Source organism: Pipistrellus kuhlii, unplaced genomic scaffold (genome assembly GCF_014108245.1).
Source record: "Pipistrellus kuhlii isolate mPipKuh1 unplaced genomic scaffold, mPipKuh1.p scaffold_m20_p_1, whole genome shotgun sequence".
Taxonomy (NCBI): Eukaryota; Metazoa; Chordata; class Mammalia; order Chiroptera; family Vespertilionidae; genus Pipistrellus; species Pipistrellus kuhlii.
Genome location: NW_023425404.1, coordinates 51,934,478 through 51,953,746, shown reverse-complemented (window position 1 = coordinate 51,953,746; position 19,269 = coordinate 51,934,478). Strand labels below are relative to the sequence as shown.

At 52.4% G+C, this 19,269-nt stretch overlaps 1 protein-coding gene across 4 annotated transcripts in view; it reads right to left on the bottom strand.

Moving 5' to 3' along the window:
* The window catches only part of PLA2G4E (phospholipase A2 group IVE), a 39,015-nt gene extending 20,042 nt beyond the window's left edge, over positions 1 to 18,973 (bottom strand). For 2 of the 4 annotated variants that reach the window (XM_036445237.2, XM_045583584.1), the window contains exons 1-9: positions 18,826 to 18,973; positions 12,861 to 12,937; positions 6,876 to 7,012; positions 5,121 to 5,252; positions 4,207 to 4,247; positions 2,180 to 2,222; positions 1,509 to 1,572; positions 496 to 656; positions 314 to 403 (exon numbers count right to left, since the gene is read on the bottom strand). In XM_036445237.2, coding sequence (XP_036301130.1) covers positions 314 to 403; positions 496 to 656; positions 1,509 to 1,572; positions 2,180 to 2,222; positions 4,207 to 4,247; positions 5,121 to 5,252; positions 6,876 to 7,012; position 12,861 — 669 coding nt within the window. In that variant the 5' untranslated portion in view covers positions 12,862 to 12,937; positions 18,826 to 18,973. The remainder of the gene's footprint in view (positions 1 to 313; positions 404 to 495; positions 657 to 1,508; positions 1,573 to 2,179; positions 2,223 to 4,206; positions 4,248 to 5,120; positions 5,253 to 6,875; positions 7,013 to 12,860; positions 12,938 to 18,825) is intronic. The other 2 variants (XM_045583595.1, XM_045583588.1) reach the window with 2 other exon arrangements.
* Between the last annotated feature and the right edge of the window lie 296 nt (positions 18,974 to 19,269).

The window sequence follows — 19,269 nt, the reverse complement described above, 5'->3', positions numbered from 1 at the left end:
ACACTGTCCCCTTCCTGACTGGACTCAGCTCACATGTGTGCACACACACGTACGCTCACATGCACACATGCATGCACACACATGTTCCATCCCCACTCCCTCTTCCGGACCTGCCCTGCCCTAACTGCCTTAATTTGGCCTCCGTACCGTACCCCTCTTTGGCTCCACGCTGCAGTTCAGCATTTCCTAGCCCACCAGACTCCTCTATCCTGCCGGAGGGACCCCATGTGTCCCAGGCTCTTCCCATCTTCCTGCCACAGGAGCTCCAGGCTAAGCTGCCCAGGCCCCTCCCCAGACCCAAGCCCTCACTCACCACAGGCAGAGTCATCTCCTGGCCATCAGTGAGGTAACCCAGGGGCTGGCTGACGGGGCCTTTCGTCCTGTGCGCACCACAGCAGCAAAGCTGGAGGAGGGTGGTTCTGTGGGTGAGGTGAGCGGCTCCTTGGGCCGCCCTCCGGCCCAGTCCCCCACGCCACCCCCGATGCCACCTTGTACCCCACAGCGCCATTGTTTTCTGGCCAGGTCCGCTTGCATCTGGGACTCGAAATACTTGGGGTAGTGGAAGCTGGCGGGGTTTGGGCGGCAGGGCTCCATGTACTGCGGGATGCGCTGGGTGTGCTCGAAGGACTCCGTCACTGTGACCAGGAGGTCTTTCCCTGGAAGAGGGGCAACAGGGCTGAGACCCCCAAAGCCTCTCACTCCCCCGTCCTAAGTTGGCCCAGGTAAAAGCCCAGCTGGAGGTGCTCAGGACAGGGGTTTAGAACTACCGGGGGCACTGGTTAAAACACCCCCGAGAGTCTCATCTGTAGGAAGGGCCAGGCCACGGCTTGCATGTGAAGCTGAAAGATGAGGCCCCAGAAAGCCCTCTGAGTTGCTGAGTCCTCCAAGGTTCTGCTTCTCTCACTGCAGTGAAAGCAGCCCTCACCATCCCACCGGTTTGGGGCAGTGGCCTTTTCCTCCCTTCCTCACCAGGTCTGTGGGGCCATGCTGCTCCCCACTCTTGGGGCAGGCTGGGAGTCCTTGCATGGGGGTCATGGGGTGGCGCGGTGAACAGGAGAGTCTCGTGTTTATGGATCTCTTAGGTCCCCACCAGCTACCAAATGCTAGGACTCTATGAATTGTCATCTCACCAGAGGAAGGGGCACAGCCAGAGGGGCCCTGGACACTGTTAGTGTCCGCCCGCCCCGGTGCTGACCACTGCACCAGATCTAGCAAACCCCTGGTGTGGAAGGGGTATCGTGCCGACCAGTGTGAGCAATGCTGTGCCACTGACCCCTGACCCACGGTGCAGGGCAGGCCCGGGAGGCTCTGCCGTTATGTGGGTGCCTGGAAGAGCATGCCCCTTAAAGAGGGCTGGGGGATGTGGATCCAGGGGTTCACAACCCCTGAGGGCGAGGTGATACTGAGGCATCTCCCACCAAGCTCTGTTCCCCAGCTGAGCCCAGGGCAGCTGGCCGGGGTGGGAAGCAGCCCGCCCCCCAGCAGGCAGAGGCAGTCAAAGGACCCACTTCTGCCACGCTTCCTCTGCCTTCTGGATTCCGCATGAACGTCCAGGCGGGAGACCTGCCGAGCCTGCAACGAAGAAGCGGGGGTCATCCCTAGCACAGGCTCTCCTGCTCCGAGTGATCTGACCTGGGAAGCCTGGTCCCCTGGTCATTGCATTTTCTGAACCCAACCAAACCCTCTCGCCTCACCCAGAGATTGGGTATCGGAAAATGAAGCCTCCTGGGAAACCTAGGGCTGCATTCTGCCAGGGGTCTCATTGTCAGTGCAGATGGAGGGTGGGGCTCGAGGGATCCTCCCTCCTTGGGGCTTTGAAAGTGAGTAACTTCCAATGAAAAGGCCTTCTCAAGAGGCAGAGGCAGGTCAAATGTCTCCAACACAAACTCCCTGGTTTTGGGGGGAGAGATTTTGAATCCTGGGATTTTAGATGCATCTAATTAAAATGGCTGTCTCACCAGCTGGCCTAGGGAAATCTTTCTAATAATGAACTTGTGCCGGTAAGAGATGGGGGTTGGGAGGAAATGGAACTGAGGCTGATTCTGGGAGAAGGCTGCTTCCCGGTGGGCTCGGGAACAGGGTTCCAGCTGGCCCCAGTGTTCGCTCCCACAGTCTGTTCCCCTGAGAGCAGCAGCCACTGGTGGCCTCTGGAGTTACGGGAACCCGGAAGGACAATTACCACCAGCACGCCGTTGGTGATGAGGGCCTCAGGCGGAGCGGGACTGGAAAACAAAATGAGAACGCCTGGTCAGTGATATCCGTCCTGACTGCTTCCTCGCAAAGGTGACAAAAGCCGAAATAGGGTCAGTACGAGATGGCAGAGCCTTCCTGTTCCTTGTGAAAAGTACTGGCTTCAGAAACCTTAGATTCATAGATTGTCAAGGAGAAAATTGGCACATCCAGAAAAATATAGATTTACAAGTTAGAAGGAATAGAAGAGTTTCCATTTATGCCCTCTCGAGAAATAGCTGTTCTTTTTCTAAACAGAACACGATTATATATAATACACAAGTTTTATACAACCGAAAAGTAAAACACCAGAGTAAAATAGTAACAAAAAAACATGGTATTTCATTTGCAATGCATGAGAGATGGTTAACACCTTTAGCCATAAACAAGCTCTTAAAAACCAGTAACAGACACTATAATAATGCAAGGAAACTGGAAAAAATAAAATGGAAAAAATACAAGTGATGATTAAGCATTGAGCATGTGTGACTTCTGGGATGGATGTTCTATATGTCCAACCGGAGGAAAGGCAGTTTGGGGATAAACAGGCTACAGGCAAAGGCCAGACCACCAGCTAGAGCAGATGTAAGTAGTTCTGGTGGAGGAACTGGCCCATTCTCCATTCTGTGCTTTATTTCATTTATGTGTTTAACGAACAGTTCTGACCCTGGCAGAAAGGGGCCTGGTGAACAAGAAGTGCCCTTGTGTTATAGAGCCCAGGGGTATGTCTCCACGGTACCACTCAGCAGTCCACTTGAGCCCAAGGTGACTGTCTCCAGATCAACTCTAAGCACCAATTTGGACATGCTTCATTTTGCAAGCCACTTTCTAATTCAGCCAAGGAGACCCACCCCGAAGTTCCTGTCTAATCAAGTCCTGGAGAAGAGAGCCCAGATTTTCTTTAATGTGAAACAAAGTTGATTTTAAGTTGTCATTCTGCTCTTGATGGGGAAAACAAAGCACCTCAAATACTGTAATTCCACACTTAATGTCCCCGAGAGGTTCTTGGAACTGCAGTGTAACAAAGCCTATTTTAATATAGGCCAGTTGAAATAAATAAGAGTAAAGTTTCTATATCATCTCATCATTATAGCGAAATGACAAATGACACTGAGACATTATCCGAGGACTTGCTGTAGATCCAGGAGCCCCTAGCAGAGGACCTCTGAGTGGAATGCGACAAGCCCTCCTGTTCTAGCACATTCCTCTCGTCCTCCCCGTCCCTGGCTGATCATAAATCCAGGGGGAGCAGCTCTGCCCGTGCTACAAAGGGAGGGGCAGCCAGCTGCCCCGCCACAAGGCCCACTGCCTTCCTGAGCAGCCTTGTGGCCCTGGACAGGGGACCCGCTGCCCCTCCTACGGCCCCTGCTCTTCCTTCTCTCTTTATCTTCTTGCCCTTCCTATCCTTTTAGCTGTGTGTCCCCAAGTCCACTGGAGGCCACAGCACAGACCTCCGGGACTCTGGACCATTCTTCTCATTGAACATGATGAGAAATAGCCCACACGTTGGGTCAGAGCCTCCCCCTCATTTGGCTCCAGAGTAGACCATAGACGGGGATAGGAGGCAGATTTCGCTCTTGGCCAAAGGACCAGAACGTTATAGATTCTGGGGGAGTTGTTCTAATGGTTCTGGGTCAGGGGGGAGACCCCTTGGTCCTGACCTCTTTCCCTGCCTGGCCTCAATAAGCCCTTATCACTATTGGTGGCAGGAATTCTTCCAGAGGCCACGCTCAGGAAGGCAGGGGAGCTAGAGCAGGGAGTTGGCCAGAGTATTAGACCTTTGACACAATACTGGTGTCAGTAGGACAGGACGTGTAGGAATGGGACCCGGGCACCTACAGTATTTAAAGGCTCTCGGTGATTCTAACACACAGCGAAGAGTTTGAGGTGAGTGCGGGGGAGAGAGTAGAAGAAGGGAAGAGAGTAAGTGAAATACAACTGAAATGGAAATGGGGGTCAGGACTGTGGGCTACTCACCTCTCCTGCAACAGGAACTCCACCTCCAGCTCCTCCATGCCCTGTGGGGGAGGGAGGGAGGGAGAGCAGCTGTGAGCTGTGAGCTTTGAGCTGCCCCAGGAGCCTCTGTGAACCTGCCCCCCCTTCCCACGAAGCTATCCTACTAACATGGAGTGGGGGCAGAATTCCTGGCTCTTGTCCTCTCTACCTTCTGCTGTCCCCAAGTCTAACATCAAGCACATTGCTGACCATGCAGGGGAGGGTCAGGGTACGGAGATGACCCCGAACCCTAGCATGAAACTCTAACACCCAGAACATTTCCCTTTCATCTTCTATCCCCATTATTATACTTCATAGTGGTCTCCTGTCTTCCCAAAGGGCTGTGCCGGGGGCAAGGGAGAGCTGTGATATGGCCCCCAGAAAGTTCAGTTCTGAAGGGTAGGGGCCTCTTCCTTGCAGGTCCACAGTGGGCATTCATGTATTCGTTGAATGAGTGAATCTATAACATTCTGGTCCTTTCCAGCTCAGACTTGCTCTGTCTTGCAGATTTGCCCTCCTTTGCTCTGCTCTGTCCTCTGCTTCCTGGGGCTCTCCCAGCAGCAGGACCCCGAGGGAAAGGAAAGAGGAGAGGGAATCAGCACTATGGCATCTCTATTCTGTGGCCTTAGCCACATTTTCCCAGTTAAGTCTCACAGTCACCCTGTGCTGTAGGTACTAACATCACCATTGTATGGACGAGGAAAAAGAACTCAGAGGAATTCGATAATTTCCTCAAGGCCATAAAGCTAGTAAGCAATAGCCCTGGGATTTGGATCAGCAGTTATCTTTGTCTGACTTGGCTGTTACACAGGAAGGAGCCCATGGAAAACCATCATGGGAACGACCAGCTGCCTCTCTGGAAGCAGGAGGCTGAGGGGCTTGGCAGCTGTACCGACCTCGGGGTTGAGTGGGAACTTCACATGGGTTTTCTTCCGGAAGCAGAGCTTGGTGAGGTCATAGAGAACCGTCAAGAGATGGTCATCTGGTGTCACTGCATCTTCATCGCAGACGCTCAGCTCTAGCACATTCTAGGGGAGAAAGCGGGGTACATGTCTGGTTACTATGATTGCACTGACCCATTGACCCGTTCTCAGGACAAGGGGCCTGACCTCAGTCCTAGCAAGGAGGTGGGTCTAAGGGACAGGGATCAGCACAAAGGTCCTTGCTCAGAAGTGAGACCCATTTGTAGGGAAATGAATTTAAAGAGGAAAGTGTCTACTCCCATCTTTCCAACTCTAACGTCTTCCTGCCCACCTGCTCTGACTCCCCTATTGGAGGATTTTGCAAGCTTGCGAAAGGCCTGTGAAATGTGAGGGATTTCATTTTACCTGGAAGAAGAACAGAAGGAGAGAGCAAGGACCACAGCAGGGTATGGAATGGACTGGTATTCAGCACCAGGGCCTCAGGAGCTGAAGACAGCCCCTGTGGTGTTAGGAATCCCAGATGCGGGAAGCTAACATGTTAACTTCCAGGGAGTGTTGTGTCAAAGATCACAGGCATTCCGATGCTTAATGAGGTTGGGGTGAGGTATTGGAACTCCTTTCTTTGGCTCATCAGGTCCTAATAAGATCTCATGGAGGGCCCCAAGGCGGCATGTCAAGAGTTGAGCACCTACCCCATCATCTGACTGAACTCTGAGGTCAATGGTCTCAGGTCAGACATGGATTAACTTCTGAGGCCTCTTTTTCTAAGGATCCTGGGAGATGTGGGCAGGAACTGGGTTTGCCTCTTTGGTCCCTGTTTGGTGGACATGAAGTGGTTCTGGGACTTTGCAACTGAATGAGATCTGTGCCTTGTAATTACTAGAAATCCAAGTATGTCTAGAACCGACCCAGTCAGCCTTCTAGATCTTTAGACAAAGGAAGCCCAAATTCTAATTTCAAGATGGCCGATTGAGCCCATATAGAAATCTCTTTCTTCTGCCAAAACCACATAAATGACAGATATTTTTGAAACAACAAATATAAAAAGTATTTGTCATGAACCAGAAATGCCTAAACTATGACAGCAGGAAGCTGGATAGAGCTCCCGGGTCTCAAGTGTTCAGATGGTTGATGCCTCCATGAAGAGGTGGAGTTTCTCATAAGGAGACTCTGCTGAGGCTGCCATAACTCAGGCGTCAAGAGAGAATTCTCCTGCAAGGAGATGGGAACTCTACTTAGAGTCACCATATATCTGAATAGGACCAACACCACAAAATAAATCAACAAATGTAAGAATACACACACAAGGGATTAGAAAGAATAAATCAATCTAAAATAATTTATTATAGAGATGGAATTAGACTGGCCTTGGACCTAATGAATGGAATGGCTTTTCTCTGTGTGTATTCTCCTACTTGCAGTATGTTCTGGAAAGTACTGGAAACACATTTGGGGACAGGGAGACACCCAGTTCCAGAAACAATTAGGTAGAAAGACAAGAGAGACAGGAAAGAAGGTGGAAAGACAAGCCAGCTCAGAGAAGGACAAATATGAGACAGGCTGAAAGGAATGAGTGAGTAGAAAGACAAGTCAATAGGAGGACAGAAGTAGGTAGAAAGAAAGGCAAATGGGCATAAGAAGGACACATATGCTACGTGAAGGAGAAGCAGGCAAAGAGGGGAGTAGATATGCAGGCAGGGCAGACAGGTGCAGTCCTCCACATCTCACCTTCACTTGGCTCTGGATCTGGAAGTTGAAGCTTTCATTCCACTCTGGGTTTGGGCAGTTGGAGATGGTCCTAGTCCTCAGCTTTTCGTGAGAGGCGGTAGGCAGCCAGAGGCTCACATAGCAGTCTGTCTGGCTCACTGTCCAACAAAGACAAGGGTGGGAGGGAGGGGTGAGGTGCCAACCCAGGTCCGGAGAAGAGAGTGTGGTCAGAAGGGAACTCCAGGCAAGTCACTTCCAGAGCAAGAAGGCCTTGTCTCAGCGTCAGGTCCTCTCCTAACTCATGAGTCTGACTCTGCAGAAACTTTTGTCCCAGAATCCTAAGACAGCCACAGACTGCAGGCTGGGTGTTTCACACAGGAGGACACAGGTCTCATGGACTGTTCTCATGGACACACATGGCCTCCAACTTTTATCTGAAGCACCCTGCCTCTCTGCTTTGGGACAAGGCATGGCGGCATGGTTTTCTCTCTGCTAGGGAAAGATCTGGAGGACCAGTCCCAAAAGGTCCAGTTTTACCTCTTGCATTAACCCAGGGCATCAGGGCAGTGGGAAAGGGCTTGGGGGGAGAAGGGGGAGACAAGCTATTCAGTAGGATCTAGGAGCAGGGGCCACCATCTACATACAACTACATGTCCCAACTGCACCTGCTGGGCTCTTCATACCTACATTGGTCTTCCAGCATGAGGTATGTGACCCAAGAAACCATCACATGGAGTCACATACTTTTCTTCCCATTTGAAATGAACAATCCAAGTGTGTTGATGCTGGATGTGCTCTAAGAAGGGACAAGAGCTGTGACTCCAATAAGCCTCCCTCCCCCCAAAGTGGAAGAAGGCCTCCCAGGTCTTTTGGTTGGAGCACCAGAAGGCACAGGGTGAAAAAGAGCAACCCAGGCCGGTTCTCTCTTTCCATTCTACCTGGGAGGAGGGAGGAAGAGGTGCCATGGGTGCCCTTGTTACTCTCCCAGCAGCCTGCCAGGCTGATCCCCAGGGCTCACACCAGATACACAGAAAGGGAGTAAAAGGCAATAGTTCCCAGTGTCAGAGAGTCCTCTACAGCAGTGTTTCCCAAACTTCTCTCATGGTGAGAATCACCTGGTGGAGTTGTTAAAATACAGATTCCTGAATCCCTACTAAGAAGTGCTGAACTAAGAAGTGCTAAAATTAAATTTTACCTATATGTTCCCCAAAATTCTAGTTTAGCACTTCTTAGTTGGGATTCAGGAATCTGTATTTTAACAACTCCACCAGGTGATTCTCATCATGAGAGAAGTTTGGGAAACACTGCTCTAGAGGTAAAGATGGTGTGGGCATGGGAGTTCTGTGCTGGTAAGACTGATCCAGTTGTTATCAATGATGTTCTGTGAGAACGGAACCAGAGGTGTGTATCCCCAGACTGACTTATTCCTACAGCGCCACCACCCTGAGAACTTTATCAGAGTTCTTCCCCAGGGATTGCCTCACAAGCACCCCTAGCTTCTTGATGTTATCCCTGATGTCTGGCTAATCTCTGAGGGCTTACTACTCTAGCAAGCACCCTGCCTCTCTGCTTTGGGACAAAGCATAGTGGCATGGTTTTCTCTCTGCTAGGGAAAGATCTGGAGGACCAGTCCCAAAAGGTCCAGTTTTACCTCTTGCATTAACCCAGGGAGGAAATGCAAGGGCATCAGTGAATTGGAATTTGCAGCCCTCCTACCACTGAATAAGGGTGAGATGACACTGCCTTTTACATGTCATACTCATCATTTGATTCAGACACAAAGAATGACCAAAACCCAACAGAAAAAAATAAAATAAAAATGACCTCATCATCCCCATCATCCCCTCTGGCCAATCTGCTGCTTACTCTTCACTGACAACTCAGGTGTCCAAGGATTGTCCTTGACTCTTGTATTGAGTCGCTTTAACTCCTTTGATCTCTCCCAGCCCATCTATCATACATCTCCTTATTGGCACTGCCACTGCCTTGCTGCAGGCCACCTTCATCTCCGCTGTCTCTTCCCCACTAGGTACCCTGTCTTCTGTCTTCCTCTACTCTGATCTTTTCTCTCAAGAGAAATCAGAGGGATCTTTTTAGATCAGACCATGTCACTCCCCACCTGCCCTCAGGAAGGAGTCCCGACCACTCAACAGGGCTGCCCTGCCGACTTCCCCAGCTTCAGCCTCATTTATCCACCCTCCCTACAACCCAGCCTGTGCGTGGCCCCAAACACACACACACACATGCGCACACATAAACACACACATACATATGTATGTGCACACAGAGGTGCTCACAGGTGCTCACGCTTGCACGTTGACACTCTAGCAAAACCCAGTCACTTGTAGGTCTCACAAGGTGCCATGCCGCTTTGTCTTTCCTTCTGCCTAGCACACCCTTCCCTCGGCCAGCCCCTTGGGGTTTCAGAAGGAACCTCTGCTGGAAGCCTGCCCTGAGCCACGCCTGGGGCCCGCTGCTCTTCTCCTGGCAGAGCTAGCTAACCCCGCACCCGGAACGCTGGCAGGCCGGAAGACCGTGTGTCAGCGCTTGCACGAGATATTTGCTGAGTAAATGAATGCATGCAAAAGCCCAACTTCCTGCTCTTGGGCTAAACCAGAACTCCAGATCTCCAGGCTGAGTCACCGGGGACAGGTATGAAAGCTGGCGTGCCTAATCTCTCTGCCCACAGGGAGCCTCCCTAGGGACCTGCTCAGCCCTCCAGGGCCCTCCTGCAGCTTTTTCTGGATGCTGGCCCTCCTCTTGGTCTAGGAGCCTACAGGCAGCGACCCCACCAACTGCACACCCATTTGCTTAGCGTGATATAATGGACCCTGTAAAGGCCCCTGTCCCCCTAAAAATCCCTTTCCTATCTCAGCCCATGCCTAAATTTCTCCTGTTAAACCCATTAAATAAAATCTCAGCATTTTTGGCCTGGAAGAGACAGCGCTGATCAGACACTCACACTTCAAGTATTAATTTGTTTTTCAGTCCTTGTGCAGAGAGCCGTTCCCACCTCCACCCCAACACGCTGGGAAGGAGGAGAATGCAGACCCAGGAAGAGGTAATCTGGGGAGAGGGGCGGTGATGGAGGATATCCGGTTGGGCCCAGATGGCAGGTGTCATTAGCTGACTGTCAGAACAGGGACCATTATGTTTGCAGTGAAGAATAATGGTTAAGCAACGGTGACCCAGTTCTGAGAGTTTCAGGGACCACAGGGGATTTCATAGGCATAGATTGGTTCTAATCCTCTGGGAGTGACAGAGGGCTTGGTCACAGATGACGTGTATCCTTTCCTGGAAGGTGGGTGGCAAACATGACGCAATGATCTCCACAGAGGCTGAGAGCACTGTCTCGCTACTACCTCTACAGACACCTGCCTCACATCCCTTGGGGTGCTGATTTTCGTTTTAATTTATTTTCCTAAGAGCAATAAAAAGATTTTATAGCTAGGAGGCCTCCGGGCAGACTCCGGCCCAGTTCTGGCCCAGGTCTGAGCGGCGCACTCCCTGACAGGCAGGCGGAGGGGTAGAGGGATCATCGCTGAACCTTATCCCTCAATCTCAGCCTTGTCAGGCTCCTTGAACTCCTGCAAACTCAGACACAACTTCACGGTTGTGTCAGGCCAGAAGGGAGCAGTTTGGGGCAAGGGTAACCCAGGACCTGGAAGGCATCGGGATTGTCTCAAATCTCACCCGGCCAGACGGCAACAGAGCCCCGCCGTGGAGACCAGACACAACGTCTCCGGGCTGGCTCCCAGACGCTGCGCATGCCCAACCCCGCTCCTCAGGGAAAATGAAGAAAAAAATCAACAACTAGGGGAGCTCACAGAGGACCAGGTACCCTCAAAAGGCAGCCTGTGTGCTAAGGGGGAAGGGGGAGACCAGGTGGTGAAGCCTGGTTTCTCTGGCTGCCTGCTCCTCCATCCCCCTACCTCTGGCAGGGATGTGACAGGAAGAAGACAGAAAGGCCCTGTACGACGGGAAGGACTGAGCACACAGGTAGAGGCCGGGCTGGGACAGACACTCTCAGAGAGGAGCGGAGGCCGGTGTGCAGCTGTGGGCGTGTGAAAGCCGAGGCTGTCTCTTTGGGGAGCGGGGTGCAGTGTGGCACAGGCAATCGAAGTGAAAGAGGCAGCCAGGCCCCAAGTCCATGGGGCACTTTCAGACTCCTCGGGTTGCTCCTGGTGGGCCGGAAGGCCTTGAGAAGCCCGAGGAGGAATCCCTGGCCCTTGGCTGGCCCTTTCACAGAGCTAGGACCAAGCTGGACTCTGGCTCCAGCTGCTCCTGCTGGAATGGGCTCTGGACATTCACCATCCAGGGGACTTGGTTTGAATCCTGCTGATCCCTTGGCTCCAGGGCCCTCCCTCCTCTACACTCAACCCTGCACAGCAGCAGCAGCGACAAACACAGCCACAGCTTCCCAGCAAGTGTCTCAGCCTCTGGCCACCTGTGCTCCAGCCCAAGCTGCACAGGAGCCCAGGGAAGTCATGCAATTCCTCCCTCAAGAACTCGGGTCCCCCATCACCTAGATCCTGATCTCTCCTCTGCCTGGCTTCCTCCCTCTCCACCGCTGGCCCTGGCCTCCTTCTCCTGGCTTGTCCCCTCGACTCCCCAGCTCTCCAGACCTGGGATCCAACACTTGCATTAACTCTTAGGTGTAAAATGGGCCTCACAGCACTACCCTCTGGCTGTGGGAAAATCAAATGGTGTTTGGATGTCTCGCCTAGGCTGGCCCTCAGCAGGTGCCTGTGGATACATTCCTCTCTGTTCCTCAGGATGGCTCCTCTGCAGACTGGTCTCCCTGGGCCTCTGGATGCTCACAGCCCGCCCCTCTCAGACCCATGTCCCCAGTGCAGCCTTCCTTAGCTACTGGCAGTTTTCATTGTCCCCCTCTGGGTCTTAATTATGTTGACAAGGTTAGAATGCCATATTCTATGACTATTCTTAATCACTTTGGGCAGAGATGTCCCTGGCTTAGCAGCTCAGTTGGTTAGCATGTCACCTCAATACACCAGGGTTACAGGTTTGATCCCCAGTCAGAGTGCATACAAGTATCAACCAATGGATGCATAAATAAGTGCAACAACAAATAGCTCTCTCTCTTTTTCCCTCTCCCCATCTCAAATCAATAAATAAAAACTTTTAAAAAAAAGTATCATGGCTCTTTGCATTCTCTGCCACTCTACGTTGAATCCCAGGGCAGTGAGAGTATGACAAAGCTTTGGGGAATTCTGGTGGCTGTTGGTCCATACCTGTGGGGTCACCAGTGAGTGGGGCCTTGACACCAAGCTTTCTCCTCTTTGAGGGAAGATGAGGGAAGCATTAGAAGGGGCTTTTGGCTCTCCTTATCTCTTGAAATGCCACCCAAAGCCAGGCATGGGGGAGCATTCTCCTTTCCCAAATGCTGAAGCTAGAAATTTCCCTGAGCCCCCATGGCCTGGGCATGCTGCAGGGGCTTGGAGGAAGGGGAAGTTAAGGCTGCAAGAAAACTCTGTATAAGCAGCCCTGGTGAGTCAACCACACCATAGGGCCAACTTGCAGAACTGGGGGCTTAGGGCTTCGGAGTCAGATCCTAGAACCCCGTTTGGTAGCTGGGTCCTGAGGAGGAGCACTGGGACTAGGCTGGCAGCTGGTCCCATGATGCCCAAGGGCCTCTTTTTCCCTTCACCCCAAACAGTCCCTCAACTCATGCAGAGCAAGAAGCACCCAGTGTGGGAGAAGCTGGCGCTCCTGGAAATGGAAAAGGGAGAGGGAGTGGAGGAGAGTGAGGGGACAGTGCTCTTGGACACAGGGGAACCATGGGAGGGCCAAGGTCACAGCTAACGGGAAAGGCAATATACTAGTAATCCCCAAAGTCTGAAATACAACCTGAGTGCAGCACATGTACACACATGCACGCACACGCACGCATACACACATGCACACACACACACACACACACCCCTGGCCATTTCTCCATCCAGACCCCACAGGCAGAGAAGAAGGAGGGAAGTGAGAGGAAGATACTCACATGTGTCAGCCTGCCGGACGTTTTTCATCCGGATGACCCTCACTGTCAGCAGGTAGCATGGAGACAGCCCCTCCTGTGGATTGAGAGGACAGTGGACTCATTATCCAGGCAATGATGGCAGGTGGCCTTGATGGAGAGCAGCTCCAGCTGCCCGAGGCCCCCCCTGCCTGGCCTCACCGCCTGGCTTCCAGAGGCCTCCCCAGTGAACCCACACTTCTGGGCCCTGGAGGGCTCTCTGGTCCCCAGGGGACCCCACGCATCGAGGTAAGGGGTCTCCTCTTAACCCCACTCTGAGCCAGCATATCTGGAAGAGGGACAGCTTTGTGTCTGTGCTGTTCATGTCTTTCCTGTTTGAATCTAAGGATTTGAATCCCTTTCCATAAAAGTTTGGCTTAGGTGAGTGTTTTTTCCAATCCACTCCCAGCCTGTGTCCACAGCAGTTGCCTCTGAACTCCTCCAAGTCACCAAGCGACTGTATTTATAGAGGCCTCTGAACTGGAGCCTTTACACTCCACTTAGTCCACTCTGTGTGGCTAAAATCACTTTACACATTTTAAGAGGATATAATTCTTCTCTATTTAAAATAATATTAAGGTTTTGGAAAAAGAAAAGTATGAAGAGTCCCCATAATCTTACTACTAAAAAATCATCATTAAATCATTAAAAAAATTTTAACATTATAATAATTATTTGTATGTTCAACCCAGACTGTCCACTGATAGCTTATCTGCCTTAACTATTATCAGAGACCAGAGGCCCAGTGCACAAAATTCATACGCAGGGAAGGTCCCTAGGCCTGGCCGAAGATCAAGACCAATCTGGGCCTTCCCCCCTGCTGCCAGCTGATGGCTTGGGCTCTTCATTCCACACAGCCCCCTGCTGGTCAGCGCACGTCATAGTGAGCTGTCAAAATACCCGGTCGGTCAGTGGAATTCCCAAGGGGATAATTTGCCTTTTATTATATTAGCCTTTTATTATATATGATAATAATATTTGTAATGGCTAGCATCTACTAAACACTATTTGTCAGACACTTTTCTTTGTTTCTAATCATCATAAAACCTTCGTAATAGAGTATTTTAATATACTTTAAAATTTGAAATATAATTTACATGTAACACTGTACTAGTTTTAGGTGTACAACATAATGATTTGATATGATCACCACAATAAGTTTAGTTAACATCCATCACTGCACATAGTTACAATATTTTTTACTTGTCATGAGAACTGCTATCATTTTATTTTTTTATTATTTTTTAAAATATATTTTATTGATTTTTTACAGAGAGGAAGGGAGAGGGATAGAGAATTAGAAACACTGATGAGAGAGAAACATCAATCAGCTGCCTCCTGCACACTCCCCACGGGACCAAGGTACATGCCCTTGACCAGAATTGAACCTGGGACCTTTTAGTCTGCAGGCCGACGCTCTATCCACTGAGCCAAACTGGTTTCGGCAAGAACTGCTATCATTTTTATGTCTGTACTGCCAGCCTCTCCTGGGGCTTAATTTTAACCAGCAACAATAGAATGATGACTGGGAAAGCTGCTGCTTAGCCCCTGAGAAAGATGTAAGCCAATTTGAGGGTCTCTTTCTCCTTTCTCCCCAACAGCTGACTCAAAGCCAGAATCAAAGCCAATCTGACAGTTAGTGTAAAGATTCCTTTGGTGAATAGGGTGGTGAAAGCCTGGGGCAGGGGAAGGGGCCTGGAGAGAGTCAATGGGGGGAAAAGAGGGATGTATGTACTACTTTCAACAATAAAGATTTCTATTAAAAAAAAAAAAGATTGCGTTGGCGAGATTAACTCTGAAATATTGACTCTCTTCATGGTCAATAACATGCTCTAACAGGGTTTTGTTTTGAGCTTTGAAACTTGAGCCAAAGGCCACACAGATCACTTCTGGTTCTAGAAATATGGCTGTGGCCCTTGGACAGCCCCCTCTGGGCACAGTGGGTTTCTCACTTCTCATTCCGCTCCTGGGCAGAGCGGTATCACGGCCTGATCTGGTAAGGAGGGAGGAGTCAGCCTGCACCCAGGAGAGCAGTTCTGGCATAGCCTGTTCCCACTGGCCCACTTTCTCCGAGGGCAACCAGAGGGCTCCAAGTGGGGAGCCGCCCAAGGCCTCAGCCAGGCCGGGGTCAGTCCTCAGGGTCGTTTCACAGTGTCAAAGGGCTCTGAACTCAGGGCCATGGTCCTCTCGGCCATCACTACCCTTCTCCTGCCTCCAGGAGGGGCGGTCCTGGGCCTTGCCCTGTCCTCTTGTGTCTTCTCTGGAAGGTAATGAGCCGTTGTAGCTTCCCACAGGATCTCCCTGCCTTCCAAGAAAAGGTCTCCACTGCCATCTTCCCTGAGGACTTCCACTGGCGTTGACCACTCAGCAACAATAACCGCATCAGCGACCACCGGCTGAGGGTCTGCCATCTGCTGAGTATTGTGTATACAGCGTCTACACTCGTCTTGCTCACACCTAAACCACATCCCATGAAGCAGTTAGTCTTCCCAGGTGGAGAGTCTGAACCTGAGTCCTTTGACTCCAGGCACTCAGCTACAATCAGAGGAGCCCAGCTTGAATCCAGCTCCAATTCTTAAGGCCATGTTTCCACCCACGACTGTCCTGTCATCCCACCTGAAAGTGGCCCTCGGCAAACACAGAGACAGGCGCTGCCTGCCCCCATCTTCCCTTCCTTGGTCTTAAATTCTGATTTCCTGACAGATTCTTCTTTTTACCTTGAATTTCTTCAAAGCCCCCAAATAACCCAGGACCCTGACCATTTTTTCATTGTTGTGCTCAACAGACAGAGCCCATGGCCTCTCCTTCTTAAACTGCTAGAGAACATCGGAGCTGGGAGGGCTCTTGGAGACGTTTCCATTTTCTAGCCGCAGAGGCCTCGGGTCACACCTTCGAGCCCAGGCATTTGCAGGAGAGACCCAGCTTCACAGCCCTCACAAAGCCCTCTTCCCTCTCCCAGCAGGGAGAGAGAGCCCAGAGGGAGGAAGGCAGAGGGAACAGGGGACTCAGGTCTTGGGCCCAGAGGATTCCAGGAACCAGGGCTGTGAAAAATGACCTTCTCGGCTTAAAATGAGTATTTTGCTCCTGATGTAATGTGCTCAGTTGGCGTGGTGCTAGAGATAAGCAAAATTCATGGCCCCAGAGGCAACTGATACACAGCAGGAAGATGCAAAAGCACAAAGCGCAGTGTCTGTGTCTCTGCAGATGGGAACCAGCGAGATTGAGAAAGCCTAATGTATGGGTATCTACGGTGCTAAGGGTTAGAACATTAGGGACGTGGACAAGCTGGACAGGACAGGACGCCCTGGCTGGCTATCAGGGTGAAAGTTGAAATACCTAACAACAGGCCTGGCCAGGCACCGTGCCAGCGGGGCTGCAGCCCTGGAGCAGGGACAGGCATGAATCCTGCGGGTCACCGGGCGCTGGGGATCCTGGGGTGAGGACTAGGGAGCACTTGGCGTGCTGGAGTGCCAGGCAGGAACTCCGGCAAACAGTGCAGAGGTGCATTTAACTGTTGTGAGGGGAGGACGGCTGGGAGCAGTTTACTGGGCGCCATTCCTCAGGCTGCAGACACACATCCCTCTGCCCCCTCCTTGGCCTTGGTCCCTGGGACTGATCTCAACAGGACTTCATTCCCCTCCGGCCTCCTCAGGACAGAGGGCAGCTGCCGGCTCACAGGGAGAAGACAGAACCTCTTGACTCTCAGAAGAGGCTATCATGCAGTCCAATAGTGCTCCTTCCCACCCCTCACTCTACAGATGGACCTTTTGGTGGGGAGGCTGGAGAGAATTGACCAGAATTGTTACCCTCCGTGTGCGAGGCCTGATGGCACTCTGGCTGCACTGCATCTGTAGCCCTCCCACTGTGCTGAGATGGGGCTGCGATGCCTGCTTTGCAGAGAAGACTGGGTTGAGAGAAGCTGCATCTCACCCAGGGCCACACGGCGCAGGAGGGACAGGACTCAGGTGCAGGTCTCCCTGACTGCAGGGCAGGTGCCTCCTAGCCACCCGGACACAGGCCCTCACCGTGAGTTCAAACTTGTTCCAGCGGTCGGCAAACTCGTTAGTCAACAGACCCAAATATCAACGGTACAACAATTGAAATTTCTTTTGAGAGCCGAAAACCGACTCCTGCGCATGGGCCACGAAATTTCAATTGCACTGTATGTGCGCGCCCGCACGTGGTATTTTGTGGAAGAGCCACACTCACGGGGCCAAAGAGCTGCATGTGGCTCTCGAGCCGCGGTTTGCCGATGACCACTGACCTAGACGAGTTCGTAGCAGAGGCGGGAGTAAAACCCTCTACTCCCAATTCAGGACCCTCCTTACATGCCAAGAACGTAGCTACCATCACAAGTTAGACCCATGTGTAGTCACAGATAGTTGCTCAGGGTCATTCTCCCAGGTGAGGGTGGGGTAGGAAATGGTAGGTCTGACGCCCATCCTGGGGGCAGTTGTACCCTAACCAAGCCAGCCCACAAGGTGTGGGGAGCTGGAGAGGGGAAGACAGCTCCCACGGGGCCTGTGGGAACTCCTCTCCCCAGGGCTTCTCGGAGCAGGCCAGGCTGGTGATGCCATCTCCTCTGCTCCAGAGAGCTGGGTGGATCCAGCAGTCCCTTTCGACACCCGTGTCAGAGCTCCGACCAGCCGGGAGATAGCTTCCGGGATGCACAGGCCCTTCTTAAAAGGAGACCATTGGGGTGGGGACTCTGTGAGGCCCCAGGACGTTTCCCAGCTAGTTTGAGACCAGGGCTCACCTGTAAGGAGCCTGCTTTCCTTTTTACCATCCCGGCTAAGCGAGGGGTCAGGGCAAAGAGTCCCTGCTCTGAGTCATGGACCCTCCAGGACCTGAGAGGGGCAGACGCAGTTCTCTGTGGCTTCACTCCCCTCTTCGGGGTAAGCTCTGTCCCTTCTGAGAAGGGACCCCCCAACCCAGCCCAGCCCAGGCGCTTGGAGGCTCAGTAAGACTGGAGAGGGAGGAGCAAGTGCTGTCCTCCTCCTCCAGGAAGCCTTCTCAGATCCACTCTTTCCCTTCCCAGCTAACATCCGATTTTCATTTTCTGAGTTCTCTAGCCAGTTATGAGCTCTGCAAACCACAGATACTGCAATGTGAAGGGTTTATAAAGGTCTTCCTAGGATGCGCGTGAGGGCTATTTAGCTGCTAAAGTCTTCCCGAGGGCTGTGGAGAGATGTGGGCACGCTCCTGAAGGCCATGTCTAACCGGGCCAGGGCAGCGGTAACTGACCTCATGCAGCACTGAGCTCCTCTCCTGGGCTCCTTGGAGACTGATCAGGGTCCCCCCATCTCCCACCCCCAAAGGATAAGGCACTTTCATGGCATCCCTCATCTCACCCCGTGCTTTGGCGTGGGCTGGGGGAAGGTAATGAGGAGTAAGTTGCTGCTGACAGTCCTTGGCATGGCATGTCTACAGCAAATTAGAACAGTGAGATAAGAGAGGAAAGCCCAGGCAGAGCTGCCCCAGAGCCCTGGCGATCTGACCATGAACCTGGGATCTCCCTGCCAGGCTGAGAGGAGTGGGAGAGACCCAGGAATCTTGACTACAGACCCAGGTGGGCGGACTCTTGGCCGATGTCACCGATCCTCACATGGCGCACTCACACGGCATGGCAGGTTAGGGTGTCCACAGGGTTAATGCCTGCTCGCTGCTAGGATAGACCAAACATGGACAATCCTGCCAGTGCTGAGCACTGTCTACCTGGCCGCTGGCCTGGCCCCAGGATCGCCCTGAGCCACTCAATGGCATTTTGTCAAGCCGGTGGGTACCCACAGCTGGGCCAACTGGGCCAGACCATGTCTCTGGGTGCTAGGTGGGGGCTGCCCCAGGAGAGGAGCCCCATGTCTCTGGAGTCCACAATGCCCCCAGCCTCCCCGAGCCTGTCTCCCACCTTCAGCTCCTGGCCCAACCTGCCCCCCACTGCTTCCTCACCTCCAAGCCGCAGGTGGCTGAGGGTCTGCTGTCTCCTGCTTGGCATGGGTCTGGCGGGTGGTGAGAGACCCAGGCGGGCATCTGCTTCTGGAGCATCGTGGCGGCTCTCCAGCTGGGTGGTGAGACTGGAAATTTATACTCTGACTCAGAGCTCCACCCTCTGGAAGCCTCTTAGCATTGGCTGGGATTGCCCAGGGAGGGGTTAAGGTGGGTGAGCAAATAGGGAACCCTGGCCCGGGCCTCTTAGTCTCCTTGGTCTTCAGATCTTGGAAATGCAGGGACCAGCAAGGGGACTGGCCTTGGGTCAGCAATCTCCTGCCTCTGGAAGCTCAGAATAACTCGTTGTGGGAACAGAGGGTGGCAAGGAGAGGACGCTGACCCTCACAACCTTAGGATCAGCCCGCTCTCTTCAGCTAATCGAAGTCCTGCCCCCGGGGGGCACGA